Source organism: Candida parapsilosis, contig 005807, assembly GCF_000182765.1.
Source record: "Candida parapsilosis strain CDC317 annotated contig 005807".
Taxonomy (NCBI): Eukaryota; Fungi; Ascomycota; class Pichiomycetes; order Serinales; family Debaryomycetaceae; genus Lodderomyces; species Lodderomyces parapsilosis.
The window spans coordinates 2,057,902-2,078,052 of NW_023503280.1; the positions used below are offsets into that span (position 1 = coordinate 2,057,902).

The 20,151-nt window shown below is 39.3% G+C and overlaps 9 protein-coding genes across 9 annotated transcripts; 5 read left to right on the plus strand and 4 right to left on the minus strand. All coding sequences in view use genetic code 12, as the record gives it.

The window, feature by feature from the left end:
* Positions 1–617: 617 nt before the first annotated feature.
* On the minus strand, positions 618–1,037 carry RPS12 (40S ribosomal protein eS12; the record flags this gene model as incomplete). Its single annotated transcript, XM_036808817.1, has 1 exon — positions 618–1,037. One exon carries the CDS (start codon positions 1,035–1,037, stop codon positions 618–620), a length of 420 nt encoding a protein of 139 aa, XP_036665516.1.
* Positions 1,038–1,713: 676 nt separating this feature from the next.
* On the minus strand, positions 1,714–3,639 carry CPAR2_808940 (GTPase-activating protein; the record flags this gene model as incomplete). Its single annotated transcript, XM_036808818.1, has 1 exon — positions 1,714–3,639. The coding sequence occupies one exon, from the start codon at positions 3,637–3,639 to the stop codon at positions 1,714–1,716; it is 1,926 nt and encodes a 641-aa protein (XP_036665517.1).
* Positions 3,640–4,004: 365 nt separating this feature from the next.
* Positions 4,005–4,832, plus strand: MET8 (bifunctional precorrin-2 dehydrogenase/sirohydrochlorin ferrochelatase; the record flags this gene model as incomplete). The annotated part of the gene is made up of 1 exon (XM_036808819.1): positions 4,005–4,832. One exon carries the CDS (start codon positions 4,005–4,007, stop codon positions 4,830–4,832), a length of 828 nt encoding a protein of 275 aa, XP_036665518.1.
* A 4-nt stretch (positions 4,833–4,836) lies between these two features.
* Positions 4,837–6,141, minus strand: PRO2 (glutamate-5-semialdehyde dehydrogenase; the record flags this gene model as incomplete). Its single annotated transcript, XM_036808820.1, has 1 exon — positions 4,837–6,141. One exon carries the CDS (start codon positions 6,139–6,141, stop codon positions 4,837–4,839), a length of 1,305 nt encoding a protein of 434 aa, XP_036665519.1.
* Positions 6,142–6,575: 434 nt separating this feature from the next.
* Positions 6,576–10,397, plus strand: CPAR2_808970 (aminophospholipid-translocating P4-type ATPase; the record flags this gene model as incomplete). Its single annotated transcript, XM_036808821.1, has 1 exon — positions 6,576–10,397. The coding sequence occupies one exon, from the start codon at positions 6,576–6,578 to the stop codon at positions 10,395–10,397; it is 3,822 nt and encodes a 1,273-aa protein (XP_036665520.1).
* Positions 10,398–10,533: 136 nt separating this feature from the next.
* On the plus strand, positions 10,534–11,988 carry GCD2 (translation initiation factor eIF2B subunit delta; the record flags this gene model as incomplete). Its single annotated transcript, XM_036808822.1, has 1 exon — positions 10,534–11,988. The coding sequence occupies one exon, from the start codon at positions 10,534–10,536 to the stop codon at positions 11,986–11,988; it is 1,455 nt and encodes a 484-aa protein (XP_036665521.1).
* Positions 11,989–12,090: 102 nt separating this feature from the next.
* ECM29 (Ecm29p) lies at positions 12,091–17,487 on the plus strand (the record flags this gene model as incomplete). Its single annotated transcript, XM_036808824.1, has 1 exon — positions 12,091–17,487. One exon carries the CDS (start codon positions 12,091–12,093, stop codon positions 17,485–17,487), a length of 5,397 nt encoding a protein of 1,798 aa, XP_036665522.1.
* Positions 17,488–17,539: 52 nt separating this feature from the next.
* On the minus strand, positions 17,540–18,229 carry UBI4 (ubiquitin; the record flags this gene model as incomplete). Its single annotated transcript, XM_036808825.1, has 1 exon — positions 17,540–18,229. One exon carries the CDS (start codon positions 18,227–18,229, stop codon positions 17,540–17,542), a length of 690 nt encoding a protein of 229 aa, XP_036665523.1.
* A 1,159-nt stretch (positions 18,230–19,388) lies between these two features.
* Positions 19,389–19,667, plus strand: CPAR2_809010 (uncharacterized protein; the record flags this gene model as incomplete). Its single annotated transcript, XM_036808826.1, has 1 exon — positions 19,389–19,667. One exon carries the CDS (start codon positions 19,389–19,391, stop codon positions 19,665–19,667), a length of 279 nt encoding a protein of 92 aa, XP_036665524.1.
* Positions 19,668–20,151: the final 484 nt, after the last annotated feature.

Below are 20,151 nucleotides of genomic sequence, written 5' to 3' on the forward strand. Positions count from 1 at the left end.
CTAGAGTAAACTTGCATTATAAAAATAGACTTGCAGAAGGGATAGATCGATGTCCAGTGATGTGCACTTTTAGTTGTACCTCGGTAATGTGCCACATGTCATTGATATATACCTATCGGTTTGTTTATCCGGTTAGACAATTCCAAAAACTAGCTCGTCATTAAGGGTTAGTTTTGAAAAACGTTAAGGGGGAAACACAATAACACTATTCTTTCCTAATTAGGAAAGATTGGTAAAAGTACAATAATGTGGTTTTGTGGCACATATCAAATCAGACAGAAGTTCTGGAACAAGCCACCAAAGAGTCCATTCACAGTCACGGGTGTTGATCTTAGTTGTAGTTGGAGTTCCGCCCGAAATGTGACATGCTTGAGATTGTTAGCGAAGTTTCCTCGTCGGAAACAGAAGTCTTTGTGAGACTAAATTTGTCTGCGTAGCGCCAGGCTTCGTCGGAGATACACCTTATCGAGAAACCCCACTTCTCTGAAGAGAGCCCATCTGCAGTAGAGATCACTCTCGTAGTATGATGCAACACAGGGCTATCGCTATTCATGCACTACAACTTTACTCCACAGCAAAAAATCAACAAATTTGCAATTAATGAATCAACTATAAATCTATTGAGAAAAACTTTCCAACAAAATGTTTCTTTCGTCAGAATCTTGTCCCCAGTTCTTAATGACAACACATGAAGCACCAACAACTTTTCTAGCGTTTCCATCTTGGTCCAATTTGCATAAACCAGCCCATTCACCGAGAAGCTTGGCATCAGAAACCTTGATAAGTGGAATCTTTTCTTCTGGTTCGTTACAGAGAGCTTCAATCAACTTAATGATAGCCTCCTCAGTAACTGAGTCACAAAGGACACAGAGTTGAGCTTCACGCTTGGACAAAGCTCTTGAAGCTTCACGTAAACCTCTAGCGAGACCATCGTGGACCAATGAGTTTCTCAAGACAACCTTCAAAGCGTCTTCAATTGAAACTGATGATTCAGCAACAACTTGTTCGGTTTCAACTTCAACTTCGATATCAGACATTGTTAAATTCCTATGTTTGGTGTTTTATGTGATAAATACTGCTCTGAACCTGTTGGTCTTCGTCGTCAAGTTTTATCTTAGTCTGAAAATGGGAGAAGGGGAAGAAGCGTAGAAATTGTAATAATTTTCACTCGAGAGAGGAAAGTGATGTGAGAAGAAAAAAAAAAAAAAAAGTAGGGACACAGCCCTATTTTGTTTGTTCTCACGTGATTAGGTCAGTCATCGATTGAGACACAACCAAAACTTGAAGTTTACAACTAAAATACATAATACTTCAAAGCCAACTGGGGTGATATTATTAAGCGTTTGTCTTTTGAAGTTCTGTGATGTGCATTCGTGTCCAGTGCTTGTCTAATCGAAGGATGCGGTTGATTTTTGCATACGACTGGTCAAGCATGGGATCCACCTGATTCGGACAACGGAACGTATTCACATGGATATGACAACTCAGCAAACTTCCTGACTAATTATTTCCTGGTTGGTTTTGAAGTGATGCTAAGTTTGCTGAAGATTGGTTGCAAAATTCGAAAAAAAAAAATATCAAACATCGTTGACGCTATTTCTATACACAATGATTTAATACTAACCCCCTCTACAATATTTCTCTTTTAAACTGAGTATTAGATATTACACAAATTACCGTTTTGCAAACAGTCATTCTCTCTCTCTAAATAAGTTACAATTCCATTTCTTCTGCGCCAAATGGAGCATGGCTGTCGTCCATGTCTTCGTCACTGTCAATCGCATTATCACTTATACCTTCATCGTGTTGTTCACGTAAGGCAGCCAAGCTAGTTCCAGACCCGCCACCGACAATACCTCCTATAACAGACGACCTTTTAGGTGGTATCACCGGTTGGTTATTCCTATCGTATTCATCTTCCTCGTCTTCAAAATCAACATCAAAGAAATCATCAGTGGTTCCAGTTACCCTTTGATATATTGACTTGACGTCTGTTATAACTCCGTCGTATGATAATTCGGCGCTTGGAGTGTTGGTGAAAAATATTTGATCTTGAGCGTCGGGTGTGTCTCTATACACAATATTGTTTTCCTTACTTGGTTTGAATATGTTTGACAAGTCATTTGCAATGAAAGTCTTTTCAACGTACCCTACTTTGCAAACTACTTCCAACTTCTCTTGAGGAAGGAAATTTTGCAAATGAGATCCCAACTTGAACGAATTTGCCAAGACTGGAGTTCCCTCTTGGTTGACAACAAAATCAGTTTCATCTAGGATCTCGTCAATATCATTTGAAGATTCTCTTAGCAAGGACGACTCCATCTTGGTGTAAGCAGACTCCAAATCCCTTTTGGCACGACTCAAGTCCTGTTCAACTGTTTGACTGAACCAGATGGATTGACCCTCAGGACAAACTCCAGAACTTCCATTTTGTATCATAACTTGAACTGAGTATTCATTCTCTGTGGGTAAAGAATGAGGTGGGAAAACCACAATAGCCAGTGATTCATTGTGTGATATCCATTCGTTGCAATCGCGGCGCACAACAGTGATTAATCTGGTAACATAGTGTGGTTGTAAACCCTCAGTTACTTGATTATAGCTCGATTGAAGAAACTTGGGCAATTGAGTGGGCGAAATGATAACCTTCTCATTAATTTTGATATGAGAACCATCATCAAAATGAGCGATCCTGGACATCGGGTCAAAATCAACTAAGCTTGTGTTTAGTTTGTAAGTTGTACCTGCAACTGCTGCACTACGGCAAAATCCTTGAGCCAATTCGCCTGGACCTCCATATTTGGAAACCATGCATGGGAATTTACCATAGACATCAAACGACGACAAGAATCTTTTGATTTTGATAAGTGCCTCTTTTGTATTGATATCTTCCTTGTAACTCAACCCAATGGAAAAAACCAACTCATTGATTTGAGGATCTTCAAGTTTGAACTCCTCCTTTAAAAACTTCTGAATAGGTTCATTTGCGTACGGCTTTACCCTTTGCTTGTAATCAGAGTCCAACAAGATAAATTTCAAAAACTTCATCAAATATCTTTTCGTTATGAGCGATAACGATTTGTCGGTGAATATGTCCTGCTTTGTTGTTGCATTGACTTTCTGTTGAAAGTCGTCATTTTCAAATACATGAAAGTTGGATAATGATTGAAACTCTAGGTAACGGTAAACACGTGATTTGACCAACAATGTCAACAAATCTGATTGGCAAAACATGATCTTTGGTGTTAAATCGATACCATAATCTCTAGAGTTGAACTGATTACTCAATTTACCTCCTGGTATATAAATCTGCGCATCCTGAAAATGGGGAATTTTTCCCTGATTGACGTCAGCACACCATTTCTTCAACTGCTCAATGGTCATGGTTGAGCTCGAATCACCATAGTATGGTTTGTTGTCAATATGGAGCACTTGAGTACCTTGCCATGATAATGCAGCTGCCAAGATACTTTCCTGAAGCCCAGTTCCAACCACCAAAACGTCGCACTGATCAATTTTGAGGAACTGGTCTTGTGGTTTCTCCAACCCCGCCAAGTGCGGAATAACTGGAGGTGTGTATGTAGTACTTGGCCTCCGCTCGGCCATGGATTTCCTTCTCTCTGTTCTGCTGTAGTTCATTATAATGCTTTCGGTTTCCACTGGGTGTGTTCAATATTGTCTTGGTGGAGTCTCAAGTCATACACCTTGGATGAAATGACTCCACTGGGGTGATACTTTCAGGGAAATGTTCTCAATTATTTCAAATTGAACAGGGGTGAGGAGTAGCTTTGGTCTTAAAAGAAGCTAATTCGGATACAGGATGGCAATCTCAATATAGTTATGGGAGTTGTTTTAGCGTGTTTCTAGTCAACACACTTTAAAGCCAAAATTTTTGTTCTGTACTTTAAGCTTTGGGTATTCTGTTGATAAAACATGAAGAGAAAAAATTTTTTTTTTCTCATTGTTTATAAATGAGGTGCGTCAACACGTTGCATATGGGGCGAATGACCGAGACAAAGGGTTCACTACTTTTAGCATGGCAGGTGAAGGATAAACACTGTCTTGTAATTGGAGCGGGTGATGTTGCACTTTCCAGGATACACCATTTGATCATAGCACAGGCAAAAGTAACAGTGGTAACCGGCATATCCAAAGATGTACATCCGGAGATACTAGATCTCAATGCACAGGGCAAAATTCACAAATTGATTCAAAGGAATTACCAAAGTGAAGATTTGCAAATGTATGAGACGGCCAGTACACAGTTGGATTACACAAAACTTGTTTTAGACGATTTCAAAGAGGTTGCAAATCTTGTTAATGAATCATTTGCATGCGTGTGTTGCTGCATCGATGACTACGCTTTAAGTACGAAGATCTATTATCAATGCAAGCTTCTTCGGTTGCCCGTGAATATAGCAGATAAGCCTCCATTGTGTGATTTTTATTTTGGAAGCATGATAAACCAGGATAATCTACAAATTATGATTAGTACAAACGGGAAATCCCCAAGACTATCAAAACTCATAAAGGACAATATTGCTAGACAGTTCTCTGGCGTGGATGTCAATAAAGCCATTGAAAATTTAGGGTTAATAAGATCGAGGCTTAGAGAATTAATTTTAATAGACGATGATTTGGTCACTATTGATGCACGAATGTCTTGGATAAAGGAACTCACTGATTTTTACACAATCAAACAATGGAGCAGTATCACGCTAACATCAGAAAATACAGACTCACCATATGAAAAAGTTGACAAGATAGTAAAGTGTTTCCCGGAATATCCTCCTTGTGATTTTGTTGATTTTGTAAAATTCATAGATACATAAACTGCTACAAGTCTTCATGGACAAATAACTTGGTACCACCCCCACCTACGTAATCGCCAACAATATGACCATCACCTTTCAATTGATATTGATAACTCATTAACCCTTCTAAGCCAACTGGGCCTCTCGCATGAATTTTGTTGGTGCTAATTCCCACCTCAGTTCCGAACCCATATCTGAACCCGTCTGCAAATCTGGTAGAAGCGTTCCAATAAATACCAGCGGAATCAATGCTCTTTAAAAACAAGTTTGCCGTTTCCTGATTCTCTGTTATTATACACTCTGTATGTTTGGACGAATGCTGATTTATATGATCAATTGCATCCTTTACGTTATCAACAAATTTCACCGATACATCCAAAGAAAGATACTCCTTATCGAAGGAATAAGCATCAGCATCGACAACATAGTCTTTGTTAAGCTCTTTGGTAAATGGCTTCAATTCAGGTGTAACATGAACAGTTACCTTTTGGTCTACCAAAGCTTTAATAACACTCTTTACATCATCGTGTGCAATGTGTTTATTAAGCAACAACTGCTCAACAGCGTTACAACCTGCAGGATAATTTGTTTTTGAATCAATGATTACTCTCTTAGCTTTTGCTAGATCAAAGTTGGAGTCAACATAAATGGAGCATATACCATCGGCATGACCTAATACCGGGATTTTTGTGTTTGATTTGATATTACGCACAAGTTCATTCGAACCTCTGGGGATAACCAAGTCGATGTATTTATCTTGGTCCAACAAATCTGCAACATCTTCTCTGCTCTCAATCAATTGGATGGCTTTAGAGGGGACATTTGTGTTTGCCAATGCCTTGCTAACCATACCACTCATGACTTTGAATGTTTGGTAGGACTCTTTTCCTCCTTTCAAAATGGCAGCATTTCCGGATTTGATCGCCAATGCTGTAATGTTGGCAATCACCTCTGGTCTACTTTCAAAAATGATCAACAAGACTCCGATTGGAGCGGTGATTCTGTACAAGTTCAAACCTTCGTCAATCTTCCTAGCCAATGTGACCTTCCCTACTGGATCAGGTAAATTAGCCACATCCAATATACCTTGAAGCATAGAGTCAAACTTTCCTGGGTTGGACAAGTCTAGTCTTTTGATTAAAGAAGGTGAAAGGTTTTTGGCTTTGGCATTTTCCAAATCCAACTTATTAGCTTCAAGTATGGAGGATTTATTCTCCTTCAAGGAATTGTGGATATTCTCCAACGCTTGTGATCTTTCGGCATTTGTGAGCACCTTGAGCTGTGCAAATGCAATGTTCGCCTCCTTAGCTATTGTTTCACCTGACATTGTAAACGTCCTATAATGGTTTCAAGTTTGAAATAGAATTTGAGTCACCCTCTGTGAAAATTTCGGCTCATTCGCGCTACCCATATACATGCAAATTACTGGCTTCGTCATAAGCCAACACTACAAAACTTCCCGGTTCAATAAAATATTTGTGTATTGAAGCCATGGTCCAATAATTTTAGGCCTTACGCTGCGCTCTCTTATGCCACATAGCAATCCTATACAGCCGAATAAATGCAGCCCTCGAGAATGCCCTACAGAAGTATCTTCCCCAATGGCACAAACACACAGCCAAATAATAAAAAAATCTTTTCGTGTCCTAAAACCTGAACAACGCGAAGTCTCAGAAACATTAAACCACTCTTGATTACTACCACACTTTTCCACGATATCAAATCAAAAGACCAGTGCTGACAGTGCTGACATACAGCGTTATGCCCAACCACAAGAATTCAGCGAATTCGCAGAAAAACAACAACCCATTCTCAGATGACGAGAATGACTTGATAGATCTTGATATGACGAACCCATATGCGGATTATAATCCACAACATGAGTACCCACAAGTGCAAAGCTCAAGTCATGGTGCTTCCACATTCAATCCGTTCAACGACCAATTTGTGATATCGGATGACGAAGAGGAGGAAGAAGAAGCGGCTGTGCCCAATGGTAAGCCCGCAAAGCCCACCGTTAGACGTACCTCATATCTTAGTTCACACAATGATTTACTGTCAACTACCGATTTCATGGGAACAAACAATACTGAATATGTAAACTTGAACAAGGAGCAACCCAGAGATTTTGATATAAGGCACATTTTCCAGAAACTCAGGAGTAAAATCACAGGACGAAAGCTGGCGACTGGGGACACGAAATCAAAAGAACCTAGAGAAATATTTATAATGGATCATGCAGCAAATTCTGGCTATGGCTATTATGGAAACCATATTTCAACCACCAAGTACAATTTTGCCACTTTTTTGCCCAAATTCCTATTCGAACAGTTTAGTAAGTATGCAAACTTGTTTTTCTTGTTTACATCAATCATTCAGCAAGTGCCACATGTTTCGCCAACAAACCGATATACAACTATTGGAACATTGATTGTAGTTTTGTTTGTATCAGCAGTGAAGGAAATTCTGGAGGACTTGAAACGAGCCAATGCCGACAAGGAACTAAATAACACTCGAGTCTTGGTTCTCGATCCAGTTTCAGGTGACTTTGTGTTGAAAAAGTGGGTCAAAGTTCAAGTGGGTGATGTTGTCAGGGTAACTAATGAAGAGCCATTTCCCGCAGATTTGATCTTGCTCAGCTCTTCTGAACCAGAAGGTCTTTGCTACATCGAGACAGCCAATCTTGATGGAGAAACAAATTTGAAAATCAAACAATCAAGAACCGAAACGGCGCACTTGAAGAATCCAAGCGACCTTATACGAGGATTTTCGAATGCCAAGATAATGTCTGAACAACCAAATTCGTCATTATACACTTACGAAGGTATTCTCAAGGGATTCGAAAATGGTAGGGATATACCATTGTCTCCTGAGCAACTATTGCTTAGAGGAGCTACATTGCGAAACACGCAATGGGCCAACGGTGTAGTAATCTTCACAGGGCATGAAACAAAGCTAATGAGAAATGCCACTGCAACACCTATCAAGCGCACTGATGTGGAGAGAATTATAAATCTTCAGATCATTGCTTTGTTTTGTGTATTGATTGTTCTTTCATTGGTCTCGTCCATAGGGAACGTTATCAAAACAAAGGCTAACAGCGGGGACTTAAAATACTTGCATTTGGAAGGAACATCAATGGCAAAATTGTTTTTCCAAGATTTGTTAACTTATTGGATTTTGTTTTCCAATTTAGTGCCAATTTCTTTGTTTGTAACTGTTGAGTTGATCAAGTACTACCAAGCATTTATGATTGGAAGTGACCTAGACATGTATTACGAGGAAACCGACACACCAACTGGGGTAAGAACATCCTCTCTTGTTGAAGAGTTGGGTCAAATTAACTTCATATTCAGCGACAAGACGGGTACCTTGACACGAAACGTAATGGAATTCAAAGCTTGCTCAATAGGTGGGAGATGCTACATAGAGGAAATTCCCGAAGATGGGCACGCGCAGGTTATCGATGGCATTGAAATTGGCTACCATACATTCGATGAGTTGCGATCAGACTTTAACAGTTCATCCCAGCAATCAGCAATAATTAATGAATTTCTCACTTTGCTAAGTACGTGTCACACTGTAATCCCAGAAGTTAATGGACCAGATATCAAATATCAAGCAGCTTCTCCAGATGAGGGTGCTTTGGTGCAAGGTGCTGCTGATTTGGGATTCAAGTTCATTGTACGTCGACCAAAGACTGTGACTGTTGAAAACACATTGACGCAGATGAAATCTGAATATGAATTGCTAAACATTTGTGAATTCAACTCTACGAGAAAGAGAATGTCGGCTATATTTCGCTGTCCAGATGGAGTCATCAGGTTATTTTGTAAAGGTGCTGATACGGTTATTTTAGAAAGACTTTCACAAAGTGAACCACAACCATTCATCGACTCGACGATGAGACATTTGGAGGACTTTGCAGCAGAAGGGTTGAGGACTCTTTGCATAGCGTCACGCATAGTATCAGAGGAAGAATATCAAGATTGGAGTAAGAAATATTACGACGCATCCACTTCGTTGCAGGATCGTGGTGATAAGATGGATGCAGTTGCAGAACTCATTGAGACTAATTTGTTTCTATTAGGTGCAACCGCTATTGAGGATAAACTTCAAGATGGAGTTCCAGAAACTATACAGACGTTGCAAGATGCCGGAATCAAAATCTGGATCCTCACCGGTGATAGACAAGAGACTGCTATAAACATTGGAATGTCGTGTAAATTGCTAAGCGAGGACATGAATTTGTTGATTGTTAATGAGGAAAACAAAACAGATACAAGACTAAATCTCCAAGAGAAGCTCACAGCAATTCAAGAGCACCAATTTGACGGTGAAGATGGATCCTTGGAGTCTTCTTTGGCGTTGATTATCGATGGCCATTCTTTGGGGTTCGCATTAGAACCTGACTTGGAGGACTTATTTATAGAGTTGGGATCACGATGCAGAGCGGTTATTTGTTGCCGTGTTTCCCCTTTACAAAAAGCTCTTGTTGTTAAGATGGTTAAAAGGAAGAAAAAACAATCCTTGCTTCTTGCCATCGGTGATGGTGCGAATGACGTTTCCATGATCCAAGCTGCTCATGTTGGTGTAGGAATCAGTGGAATGGAGGGAATGCAAGCAGCTAGAAGTGCTGATGTCTCCATTGGGCAATTTAAATACTTGAAGAAATTGCTATTGGTTCACGGGTCTTGGTCCTACCAGCGTATTTCGAATGCCATCCTATACTCCTTTTACAAGAACATTGCCTTGTACATGACGCAATTTTGGTTTGTTTTTGTCAATGCATTTTCAGGTCAATCGATTGCCGAGTCTTGGACGCTAACGTTCTACAATGTGCTTTTCACTGTGCTTCCCCCGATTGTCATGGGGGTATTTGATCAATTCGTGAGTGCAAGACAATTGGTGAGGTACCCCCAATTGTACCAATTGGGACAACAGCGCAAGTTTTTCAATGTCGCTGTTTTCTGGAGTTGGATTGTTAACGGGTTCTACCATTCGGCAGTAATCTTTCTTTGTTCATTTTTCATCTACAGGTATGGTAATGTCATGTCAAATGGGTTGACCACGGATAATTGGGCTTGGGGAGTTGCCGTGTACACGACGTGTACCTTGACTGCTTTAGGTAAAGCCGCGTTGGTAGTTACATTGTGGACGAAATTTACTTTAATTGCAATCCCAGGGTCTTTTCTTTTGTGGCTTGCCTGGTTCCCCGCTTATGCAACCATCGCGCCTTTGATTAATGTTTCCGATGAATATAGAGGAGTGTTGGCGGCTACGTATCCTTTGCTTACCTTCTGGGGGATGATCTTTGGAGTTTCTGTGTTGTGTTTGCTAAGAGATTTTGCATGGAAGTTTTACAAAAGACAAACCAGTCCTGAGACGTACCATTATGTGCAAGAGATTCAAAAGTACAATATACAAGATCATAGACCTCGCATGGAGCAATTTCAAAAAGCGATTAGAAAAGTGCGTCAAGTGCAGAGAATCAAGAAGCAAAGAGGGTTTGCATTCTCACTGGCCGAAGGTAATGACCAGGAGAAGTTGATGCGGTTGTACGATACTTCGAAGCAAAAGTAGGTAAACATTAGTTGTGGTGTACATGAATGATTCTGACGTTTTATAGATGAAACACTCTTGGTAGCACTTCCAAAAAGAAAAAAAAAAAAACTTGCGTCTAATGATTCATTCAATTTAAATCTAATAACAACAGAAAATGACGGACACAGCAGCTCCAGTAAACCCTACAGACCTTGGAGGGGATAAGAAATTATCAAACAAAGAGCTTAAGGAATTGAAAAAGAAGGAAAAAGCCGCCAAAAGAGCTGCGCAAAAGGAGAAAAATGGAATTTCAGTAGAACAACAACGACAACTAGCCGATGAGAAAAAGAAGCTCTCACAATCTGCAACGTCTAACACTGCTTCAAACTTGAAGAAGCAATTGAATCAAACGCTCATCAGGACAGACAAAAAGGTTCCTCATTTGTTTGGACATTTGGAGACTCGCGAACAAAGGAATGCCTCGTCGCCAGCTATTTCGCATATTGTTCATCCGGCAATAATCGCATTGACATTGAAGTATTCAAGTTACATCATTGTGGGGTCTCTGTCTAGATTGGTTCATATGCTTCGCGTTTTCAAACAAGTTATTTCGGATTACAAAACACCGGAACATGCAACACTCACAAGACACTTGACCGGTCACTTGTCGCATCAGATTGAGTTTCTCAAATCTGGTAGACCATTATCAGTTTCAATGGGGAATGCCATTAGGTGGTTGAAGCAAGAAATTTCACATGTTTCAATAGATACTTCCGAAACTCAGGCTAAACAATTACTCTGTCAAAAAATTGACGATTTTTTGAGGGAAAAGGTTGAGCTTTCCGATCAATTGATTGTTGAAAGTGCTGCAAAACATGTCACCAATGGTGCCACAATCTTAACTTATGGGCATTCTCAAGTTTTGGAGGATCTTTTCAAGTTTTGTGCTTTGGAGCAAGGTAAAAAGTTTAACCTAGTGATAGTGGACTCAAGACCCTTATTTGAGGGGAAAACTTTGTTACGAGATTTGCTGCAAACAAAGTGTATCGATGAATCAGGAGAGGAAGTTCCCATAACGCAAAAATACATTACTGTGCAATACGTTTTGCTCAATGCGTTATCGTCAACGTTGTTGGATGATGTTGATTGCGTTTTCTTGGGTGCCCATGCAATGCTCTCCAACGGTCGTCTATTTTCAAGAGTGGGCACGGCGATGATTGCCATGATGTGCCACACAAGGAACATCCCCGTATTGACGTGCTGTGAATCAATAAAGTTTTCGGACAAAGTGCAATTAGATTCAGTAACAAATAATGAGCTTGCAGACCCCGATGACTTGATAAACAACGACAACAGCGCTAGGAAGCCACCACAGAAAAAGACATTTGCTTTGGAACAGTTTTTGAAACAGTCCAGTACGGAAAAGGCAAAGGACAAGAAGGAGGGAATTGATGAGAAACAAAACCAAGACGAGCCATTGCGTGATTGGAAAAGCCTTCCTGCGTTGAACATTTTGAACATTATGTATGATTTGACACCCCCAGAGTATATCAATAAGGTAATCACTGAACTTGGTGCATTGCCACCATCATCAGTGCCTGTCATCTTACGAGAATATAAAAGTACATAGTTTGATAGCTTTTTGTAACTGCAAAAAATGGATCAAAAAAAAAAAAAAATTATCGCGATTTACTTTCTTTTTGCCACTCTTTATGACCACTGTAAACCTTCCATGGCTGAACAAGAGATATCGTTATTAAATAAGGTGGAGCTACGAATTGCCTTGGCAGAGAGTAACACGCAATTAGAGAATGCATTAAAGATTTACTTACCGCCTGTTTTGTTAAAGCTTGCAAGTCCAGATGCACAAGTACGACAATTAGTTTTCAAAATAATCCAACATGTGATCCCCAGAATATCTGCAGCCAGAAACCTTAAATTACCAGTTGAAGCATTAATCGACCAGGTAAAGGATCCCAATGTGAACGCTGGCCTTGACTCTACATCAGTGAGATTGTACTCGGCTTTGTTTGTTTCTCGAGGTATTGATCGAATTGGAGACGAAGAGAAAAGGTCTTTGGTACTATCAGTGAGTAAACGAATTTCAGAATTACCGGAATCCATTGCGGCGCGTATGTTTGGCATTTTATGCAAATTGCTCAAGACATGGAAAGCTTATGATCCGGATTCTGAAGAGTATAAACAACAGAGACGAATTTTGGCATCAGACAAAAAAAATGAACAATACTTGGCTTTTAAAATAGCTAAGGTGTTGATGTTTACCATGGAGTCATCGACAAGGGCTACCATTGGATTGACTAGTGAAGACATAAAGTTTTTCACAACTGATGCTGGGGTGAGTTTCCAAAACAATCAGGAACTTTTTTCCACAAAGCTTTCACTACTTCAATTTTTGAAATCTGGGTTTAGTAATGATCAGCTTGTGTTGCCTTTTTTAATCGCATCAGCAAATCCTATCTCGGCAATTGGGGACCCTTCGGAGAAGTTACTCAGAGGCTTGGGTGTAAATGTTGATCATGTAACCCTTTACACTGGTGTGGACCTCATCAGTTACCTCGTTGGGATATTTTTGGATAACAATAGGTCAACACCATATGATTGGAACCTTAGATTAAAGATTATGCAGCTATTTTTAAAAAGCAATTCAATAAAGAATCATATAGATATTGCAGAGGTATGCAAAATTGGGCTCAAATCACCAGCATTAAAGTTGAGGAAACTTTCAACAGACCTCATTGATAACCTTTTAAAAGCAAACAAAAATGAAATTGGGTTCCAGAATTTCACAACTGGTATAGCGAACGATCTTCGCGTGAGTCTTGCTGACGAAGTCGCATCCAGTGAAAATTCATTCTCAAATAATTCAATGCTTAATGCAGAAAAGAGGTCAAAATATGAGACTTTAGGAAGTATTCTACAATCAGCACAAAGCATATTTGTCAATGATTGGTCATACATCACGTTTTTACTTGACCGTCTAGACCACGAGGATTCAGAGGTTAAGGTGTCCATTCAAAATGTATTGTCAGGTTTATCGAGTCACTTAAGAGACATAAGCGACTCGAATATGGCCGCTTTACGAGAATTGGCTCGGGAGTATTTCCTACAGCCATCGACGCACACGAGTATGGGTAAGTACATCCTCGTAAAGTATATGAATTTGGCTTTTCCTTTCAATGATACGTTTGCCAGGATGTTGTGCATCATTGGTACTGGAAAAGAGAATGGGCCTGAAATTTTAGAAGAGGCGAATAAAGGATTGCATCCGTATTGGTTTAACCTTTTACAGGCCAACAATACAAACGGATTTGCATCTACATCTCATCTATTGGGGAACGAAACAAGTGTGACATTTCCAAATTTCAACAATTTTGTAACCACTCTTGTCACTGAACTAGAGGTTTCTCACTCACCATTATATCAAACCTTGCCAAGAGCTATTGAGTTTGCTGTGCAAACTTTGGTTATGGAAGCCATGGGTGATAGCAATACTGTGATTTCGTTGGATGAGAATTGGTCAGTACGTTTAGACAAAGCTTTGGAACTGAACGATACTGTGAGGCTGTTGGTAATCAAAAAGATGAGTGATTGTGATGTTGCAAGTGGAGTGATTAAATTATTGACTATTTGTTTTGATGCTCTTGTTGCACAATCTAAAAGCGATTCCAAATTCACTCGCAGCAAATTTTATGCTCAAGCTATCAGCAAATTGCTCTCCTTCTCATCGTCTGAGGTTGTTGATTTATGCTTGGATAGACTAGACGAGGTAGCTTTACTAATTCGTGAAACCCACATACGTGATGATTCTATGAGTGAGATTTGCAAAATTTTGGGGATCTTGGGAAGTCATCCGTCAAACAAAGAGCAAAACGTGAAGCAACTATTGGGAAATGTTCATACTGTTCAAAATAAGTCTGTTTCCACATTAGCGGAAAGCTATATCTTGTCGAGATTGTCCGCCAGGGGAAGGCACAGTCTTATTTCGGTGCTGGAAATCAAAGCATTACTCGCATCTATTGTGGAGATGTGTCAACACCAATCAACTTATCCAATTGCAGTTGAGCTGATCTGTCAATTATCAATGTATGGTACACTCAAGGATATCATGAAGGAAGAAGTGGAGCAGTACACAAAGAAAATCGAATTAAGCGTTCGCGCAAAACTGAAAAAGTTTGACGAAAGAAGCGTGCTAGCTTTGGGATATCTTTCGTTATTATACAGTCACAACGGATTCAAAGACTTGACTGAAAATGAAAGAGCAATTTACGAGTTCCACAATTCCAAAGAAATAGAGTCGATTTTTGGCTCTGCAGAAGCATTCGTTATTACATCATCAGGCTGGAAATCCAAGCTTTTGCAGCATAAGCTCGACATACCCGATGTGGATGTAGAGCAATTACCCAATGACACAGCAAGGTTACCTATCATTTTAAATGCAATCATTGCAGCTTGTAAGGATACAAAGCCTTCGTTGAGACGAGCTGGCTGTATTTGGGTTTTATCCCTAGTACAACATTGCGGGCACTTGGAAGAAATCAAACAAAAGTCGATTGAATTGCATTATTGCTTTATGAGATTTTTGGCAGATAAGGATGAGATAGTACAAGATTCTGCATCAAGAGGTTTGGCTTTAGTGTACGAAATGGGCGATGCAGAATTCAAGGAGTTGTCAGTTAAATCTTTGTTAAAGTCCTTTACTCAATCCGACGCAAGTTCATACACAGCAGGAACTGTCCAAAACGACACAGCTCTATTTGAGCCTGACATTTTAAAGACCAATGATGGTTCTGTTTCGACGTATAAGGACGTGTTGAATTTGGCGCAAGATGCTGGAGATCCCAGCCTTGTTTATAAGTTCATGTCTTTGACAAAGTCTTCTGCATTATGGTCTTCACGTCGAGGCATAGCTTATGGGTTAGAGTCCATTCTATCCCAATCCTCATTGGACCAGATGTTAGTAGATAACCCAAGATTTGCACAAAGACTTATCCCAAAACTATACCGCTATCGTTACGATCCATTTACTGGTGTTTCTCAGTCGATGGAGTCTATTTGGACCTCATTGGTGAAGGACCCTACGCGAATCATAAAGGATAATTTCGATCTTATTTTAAGCGAATTGTTAACAGGTATGGGCAAAAAGGAGTGGAGAGTTCGACAAGCGAGTGCTACTGCTATGAGTGATTTATTACAAGTCGTAGACTTGAATCGCTATGAAGCAAAGATTGAAGAAATTTGGACAATGAGCTTTCGAGTTATGGATGACATAAAAGAGAATGTTCGAAAAGAAGGTTTGAAATTGACAAAGTCTTTGGTCACGATTTTGACCAGAGCCTTGGAGAAGGAGTCAAATGCTTCTAGTCGGGAAATATTGGGCAGGTTGATACACCTCTTACTAGGCAACAAAGGTATTCTTTCCGATTCCCAAGATGTCAAAGATTTTTCCATCAAGACCTTGTTAAAACTTTGCAAGACAAAAAGCAAAGCATTGAAACCATATATCGCCGACTTGATTGAAAACTTTATCAATCTTTTTTCTACAATGGAACCAGAGATTGTGAATTATTTAGCACTCAATGCTGGGAATTTCAACATTGACAACCAAGAATTCGATGCGAGACGATTACAAGATGTTGGGAAATCTCTGTTGATGGATGCTATTGACTTTTTATTAACTCAGTTGGATGAGGAAGCAATGCCTGAGTTTTTGACTAGATTGGAGCATAGTGTTAAACATAGCGTCGGGTTGCCTTCAAAAGTTAGTGGATCAAAGGTATTAATGACATTGGTTATGAATTATCATTCACTTATGAGACCATATAGTTCCAAACTTTTGGAAATTGCTTCAAGTCAAATCAAGGATAGGAACAACACAGTTGCGTCTTGTTATGCAGCTGCTGCGGGGTATATCTGCCGTATATCTCCTGTGGAGGCAGTTATCAAGTATTCCGACAAGATTGCGAAAATGTACTTTAAACCCAAGGAGCCAGGAGATGAGAGGTCGAGAATATTAGCATCTAATGCCAGCAACTGTGTCTCTAAATACTCTGGGGATCAATTTAGTGTTGTTGCTTCAGGATTCTTGCCCTTGGCGTTCATTGGTACGTTTGATCGGCTGGAACAGGTGAAGCATAATTTTGATATGGAATGGACAGAACACACGGCTGGTGATTCTGCAGTCAAGTTGTATTCAGCCGAGATACTTGACCTCGTGAAGAAGCATTTGAAATCGAATGAGTTTTCAGTCAGAGCAACGTTGGGAAGGGCCATGTGCCACCTCTGTGTTGCATTTGGCGACTCAAGTCATTTTTCTGACAACTCTATTAATGAATTGATCCAGTTGTTGATCGAGTCTAATAAAGGTAAGTCTTGGGAAGGTAAAGAATACGTGTTTGGTGCTTTGATCGATTTCGCAATTTTGAATAGAGCGTACTTGTTGCTACATCGCGACTTACTTGATGCGGTTGAGAAAACAATCATCACGGAAATCAAAAGGAGGAACAAGAGGTATCAGCGATTGACGGTACAGAAAAGTGGTAGGTTCATTCACGAAATCCATGACCGCGAGCTTGTTGATGTATATGTGCATGTAATGGAGGACATTTTGCGACGTGATACTGGTGGCAAAGATGATGACAGTGATGAGGAAATGACCGACACTGAACGAGGACCCAAAGTTGATACTGCAAAGGAAGAGAGAGTTTTGGAGTTGTTTCATAGTTTAGGAGTTGCATTTTATTACAATGTGGATGGTGACGTCAAGTTATCTCATTTTGTATTTGAAGAAATGCAAAAGCTCTTTCTGTCTGGTATCGCAATAACGTGGAGGTCTAAAGTCAAGATAACTGAGTTGTTTAGAAAGATAGTCAAACAATTGCCAAGAAACAGCAAGCTTGAATTTGATTTGATAGAGACTTGGAAAGTTTTGAATGAGCAGTGTTTGAATGTTGATGCTTTGGAAGCGGTTAAATTGGAGTTTATTCGGTTATCTAAAGAGTTAGTTCCCGTTTTGCACAATACAAACCATCGATCACTTATTGAGCTGACTTTACAACAATTTGCCAGTACAGAGATGTCAAATGTAGTAAAAGTTGAAATAGCAAAATAGAAAATACATTGTTAGAAGATATATTAGTAGACTATTAACTTTTATCTAAATCTTAAAAACCACCTCTCAATCTCAACACCAAGTGTAATGTGGATTCTTTTTGAATGTTGTAGTCGGACAAAGTTCTACCATCTTCCAATTGTTTACCAGCAAAAATCAATCTTTGTTGATCTGGTGGAATACCTTCTTTGTCTTGGATCTTGGATTTGACATTGTCAATAGTGTCTGATGATTCAACCTCTAAGGTGATGGTCTTACCAGTCAATGTTTTGACGAAAATTTGCATACCACCTCTCAATCTCAACACCAAGTGCAATGTGGATTCTTTTTGAATGTTGTAGTCGGACAAAGTTCTACCATCTTCCAATTGTTTACCAGCAAAAATCAATCTTTGTTGATCTGGTGGAATACCTTCTTTGTCTTGGATCTTGGATTTGACATTGTCAATAGTGTCTGATGATTCAACCTCTAAGGTGATGGTCTTACCGGTCAATGTTTTGACGAAAATTTGCATACCACCTCTCAATCTCAACACCAAGTGCAATGTGGATTCTTTTTGAATGTTGTAGTCGGACAAAGTTCTACCATCTTCCAATTGTTTACCAGCAAAAATCAATCTTTGTTGATCTGGTGGAATACCTTCTTTGTCTTGGATCTTGGATTTGACGTTGTCAATAGTGTCTGATGACTCAACCTCTAAGGTGATGGTCTTACCGGTCAATGTTTTGACGAAAATTTGCATTGTGACTTGGTTGATTGTAAATACTGTAATCTATTAGGCTTGCTTGATTGTATGATTAGTGTATAGTGTAATACGTTTTATCAAGAAGGATACTCGGTGGCAAAAGGAATATATGTGGTTCAACTTTTTTTGTCGTTCAATTGCCTCCTCTTTTATATTCACACAACACACACACAAAATTACTCTTTTGCTTTTTGTACAAGAGCGCACTACCTCTTACTATGTGGTTATCATTTTTTAATTTCTTTTTTTAAGCACGTGAGTGACGCATTTCTTCTATTTCGCCTTTGCCCCTATTTTTCATTCGCGACATTGAATTTCTTTTTTTTTTTTTCTTTTTCTTCTCATTATCGTCACTTTCCGCATTTAGTCGACACAAGTACGTTATTGTGGTGGTTGAATTCCGTTTTTAAACGAGGCTGAATCAAAAGGTATCTACACTGGTAATGTATTGAAGACAAGACGTTAACGTTAGGGGGGATGATAATATGAGTACCTACTAGTGTTTTTATAAATTAATTCCGACCAGTAGGTCTCAGCTGAATATACTTCGTGTAGGAGTCTCTCTCTCTCAGATTCAACAATTTTGGTAGTTTCATTTCACTTTTCCAACCTGGTCTCTAGCTTCGTGTTCCTTGGGTTTTATTGGTAATTTTTGTCGTAATGGACAGGTGTTTAATACTCCAAGAATGATTCAGCTTATGGAGGTGATACGGACACCAATTCGCAACCAAACACATTCATACTAGTACGACATATTTATTCAAACTATACAACTGGCCAACATATTTTCCCAAATTTATCCTGACTGACAAGTCGGTGATATTTGCTGTTAAGCTGAGTTGGAAAGCTTGAGGGCACTTACTAACTGGTTGTTATTTTTATTTTAAGTTTTTGAGTTTTATAACTTCGATAAGCATCATTTATAATTTTTGATGTTTTGGTGGAAACCTTAAATTCGTTTCACAACATGGTGAAGTGGCGTGGTTGAAATCCATATGTCGCCATTCAATTGTTTGAAACAATGCTAGCAGTATTTAGAATTGAATTGTTTCTCCACTTCAATCAAACTTTTAGTGATTGTGATACCAATTGCATCAAAAATGGCGCAATCTCATAAAACTCACATGATGAATCATTAAATTTTTGGAACATAAATATGAGAGAAAAGCCCCTTAGAGAGATAAGAGTAGTGAGGAGTTTTCTGATAACAAATCAATTCACAATGATGAAGTCTAACCAAATGGGTGTTTATTGCACAAATTCAAAAGGCCAGACTGGGTATACAGGATTAGCACATGAAACGCAACATTGGGCATGTGTCAACGGAACACCATACGTTCCTGCGAGTACCTACAAGGCTGGTACAAGTGGAGGTATGTTAAGTAGAATTCTTATCTTGGTAATGTTGCTAATTAATACGGTTTTCGGTATCTAAATTCGACAAGAAAAAAGTGGGGAAGTCTTTAAAAGCATTTTTTAAGAGAGACAATGGACTAGCTAACGTGAAAGCATTGAGAGATACTGGAGTGGAAATAGTCCTGATTGTTAAGCAGGCAGTGGCCTGGCCAATGAAGGTAGTGTCGGTAAGAACTATTTCGTACGTGGAGGGGATGTGTTAGCAAGGGTTTTTAGACGAGACAATCAATGGAGACGGTCTGTATAAGATAAACCGAAAAAAAAAATAATAAACGCGATAGTATAGAGGAAGGATGAGGCAGGCAACTTTAGTTATATATGTTATATATTGTACATTTCTTGATTCGCGTGATCTGTCGGGATTTTCTATGGATGAACAATAAGCGAGATATCTCTTTCTGAGTTCTTCAAGCAAGAATAAGTTAATTAAATGCATCTCGAGAAACCAAGTTTGGACTATTCATTTGTCTGATAGGTCTATTTGTATACTTTATTATATACGA